At 45.8% G+C, this 2,699-nt stretch overlaps 1 protein-coding gene across 1 annotated transcript in view; it reads right to left on the reverse strand.

Annotated features, from left to right (window-relative positions):
- Window positions 1–1,857: 1,857 nt before the first annotated feature.
- Slc1a6 (solute carrier family 1 member 6) overlaps window positions 1,858–2,699 on the reverse strand; it is a 29,731-nt gene continuing 28,889 nt past the window's right edge. Inside the window, exon 10 of the mRNA XM_008830439.1 lies at window positions 1,858–2,201. Coding sequence (XP_008828661.1) covers window positions 2,006–2,201 — 196 coding nt within the window. The 3' untranslated portion in view covers window positions 1,858–2,005. The remainder of the gene's footprint in view (window positions 2,202–2,699) is intronic.

Below are 2,699 nucleotides of genomic sequence, written 5' to 3' on the forward strand. Positions count from 1 at the left end.
GGGCTCAGGTGAGCTTCTCTTAGCGGGGGCAGTTGCTATGTTAGTCTTAACTGACAACACAATTTAGAGCCACCTGAGAGTCTCAATAAGGGACTGTTTAGATTGGGTTGGTTTGTGAGCACACCTGTAAGAGATTTTCTTAATTGAGTTCATTGAACTGGGAAGACTCACCCTGAATGTAGACCGAACTATTTTATGGGCTGGGCCCTGGGCTAAATGAGAAAGGAAGAGCAAGCTGAGCCCATGTGGACACTTTCTCTCTGCTCTTGACCGTGGATCTGACTAGCTGTTTCAACTTCCTGCCACTTTGATTTCCCCAACAATCATGGACTGTAACCAAAAACTGTGAACCAAACTGATGAGGAAAAATTAACCTAATGTGGAAATGAACCTTAGTATAACTTTGTTCTTTGTAGATGAATAAGTACTAACAAATGTATTTGATAAGAACCTTATGTACTCCTAATGACAAGCCTAATAATAAGTGTATTCAGTGATATATGTAGAAGTTACAGGACTTTGGAAGCTGCTATTTGTACTCAAGTCATAAAGGCCATTCTGAGCTCAGTCTTGGCTGAGAGAAGCACAAGGTAGGCAACCACATAAAACACAGTGTGTGGTCTTAAGGGAACACCTGCTACAATGTCTTCTTTGTTCAAAATAGATAATATTATACTGGCACTAGCAATATATCATGTTACTGGGAAATGTCACAATCCTTGCCCACACGTTGGCAGTAATATCTGCTTTTTGTTCCATATAATAGCCTAATAGACATGTATACTTCTGTGCTGTAAATCTTAAATCCACCAACACGATTACTGCCAAGGGATGACTTGAAAAATATTATAAAAACCTGTATTTATTTCTTGTCCATGCCTCAGTTTCCCTAGATCAGGAACTCAGACTGAGCCTGTGTGTAATAAAGGATTTTTTTTCCACTTTCTGAGCACGGTTGGAGCATTCTTGCTGTACTAGGGCAGTCTTGGTTTAATTCCCAGAACAAATAAGCCTTTTCTCCCTTGAGTTGCATTTGTCAGGGTATGTTACCACACCAGCAGAAAATAAAATGAAGACAGTAGCACACTGCTTCCTGCAGTCCACTGCTGCGGTGTGTCAGTGGTCTCCACGCCCATGCTGCTCAGTCCCAGGCCCAGCTCCAGCCACGTTTCCTTTTGCTGATTTTAATCTTTGTCTTTCACTATAATAAACTCTAACTGCGAGGAGAATGGATTTTCTGAGTTCTGTGATTCTTGCTAGGTCTTCAGAACCTCAACACAAAAACCACAAATTGCTTTATTACAAGAAACAGGTGCTTTTCTCTCCCCTCATAAGCTCTAACACTCCTTGATCTTTCTTGAGTTTGAAGGTGCCTCGCCCCCAATTTCAAGGGAATTAGTTCCTTAGCCTTTTCACTCATGCCTTTCCTGCAGTTCTCAAAGAATACCCAGATGAACAGACGCCTCCTGTGATCTTCATCAACTTGGCTGGATTGAAGCTAGTGCCTAGGAAATTCTCTGTGGGGGTGTTTCTAGGGACAGATCAGGACTCTGGTCTCGTGAATGGATCAGTCCCTCAATGGCTCCATAAATGATGGCCTTATTGGAAGGTGGCGGAAAGTAGGAGGTAGGCTTAGTTGAAGGACGTAGGTCATGGGCAGGGGTGCCATTGGGGGTCATATCTTGCCCCAGTCACTTCCTATCTCCCCTTCAATGCTTCCTGACCACCATGAAGAAGTAAGATGCCTTCCCACCTTGAACTGAGCCACTGAAACCATGAAACAAATCTCTCCTCCCTTAAGTTGTTCTCCCATGTATTTAGATCACAGTGATGAGAAGTAACTAACACACCACGGACACCTTTCATTCCTGCTCCTTTATCTCAGCCCCCTAAAGAAGCCACACAAAGCATGGGTGTTCAACCCATAGTCGGTTGGACAGCAGACCGGCCCCAGGACTCCCCTCCTAGCCCCTCCCTCCTCCCTGGGCAGGAAGCTGGAAACCCCTCACATGACACTCTCGTTACCTCCCCGACCCCTTGATACCCCCTTTTCTTGTGCCATGAGTGACTTATAGGGCTTCCCCAGGCTGGGGAGGGTTAGCTCAGCCTCCTGCAGCTCCAGCTCCCGTTGAGACAAGTGCTCAATGACGGCGGCTCCAATCGAATCCCCTAGCACGTTGGTCATCGTGCGAAGCCGGTCACTGGTAGAGGAGAGAGAGATTAATGGGGGACTGCAAAGCTCTACAGAAAGCCTCGTGCAAATGGGAGTGGGGGTGCTTCTAGCCCAAACCACAATCACCGGTCCTTGAGCAGGCCCTTTTCTACCACAATTTTCTCTCCTAACACGCTCAGTCCTGAGATTCTCATTCTTAGAAATGGGACTCTTATTTCTAAAGATATGAACATCTGATACAGATCCTTAGGCCTGAGTCAATGCAAGTGTTGACTAGGGCAGGTTGGAGACTAGGCTCTCTAAATGGGAAATGGGTCCTGCTGGCAACTCCCAGATAAGATGAAAATCCTTCCATTTTTTGTAAATCCCATGTTAGGAGAAAAGAAAGGAGGGAAGGACTGAGGGGAGAAGGGAAGGAAAAGGGAAAGGAGGAAAGGAGGGTGGATTGGAGGGAGGAACAGAGAGGAAGGGAGAGAGGAGATAAAGGAGTAACAGAGATGGAAAAAAGGGGGGGGCGGGAAGGGAG

This window comes from Nannospalax galili, unplaced genomic scaffold (assembly GCF_000622305.1).
Source record: "Nannospalax galili isolate Female #2095 unplaced genomic scaffold, S.galili_v1.0 scaffold1275, whole genome shotgun sequence".
Lineage (NCBI taxonomy): Eukaryota > Metazoa > Chordata > Mammalia > Rodentia > Spalacidae > Nannospalax > Nannospalax galili.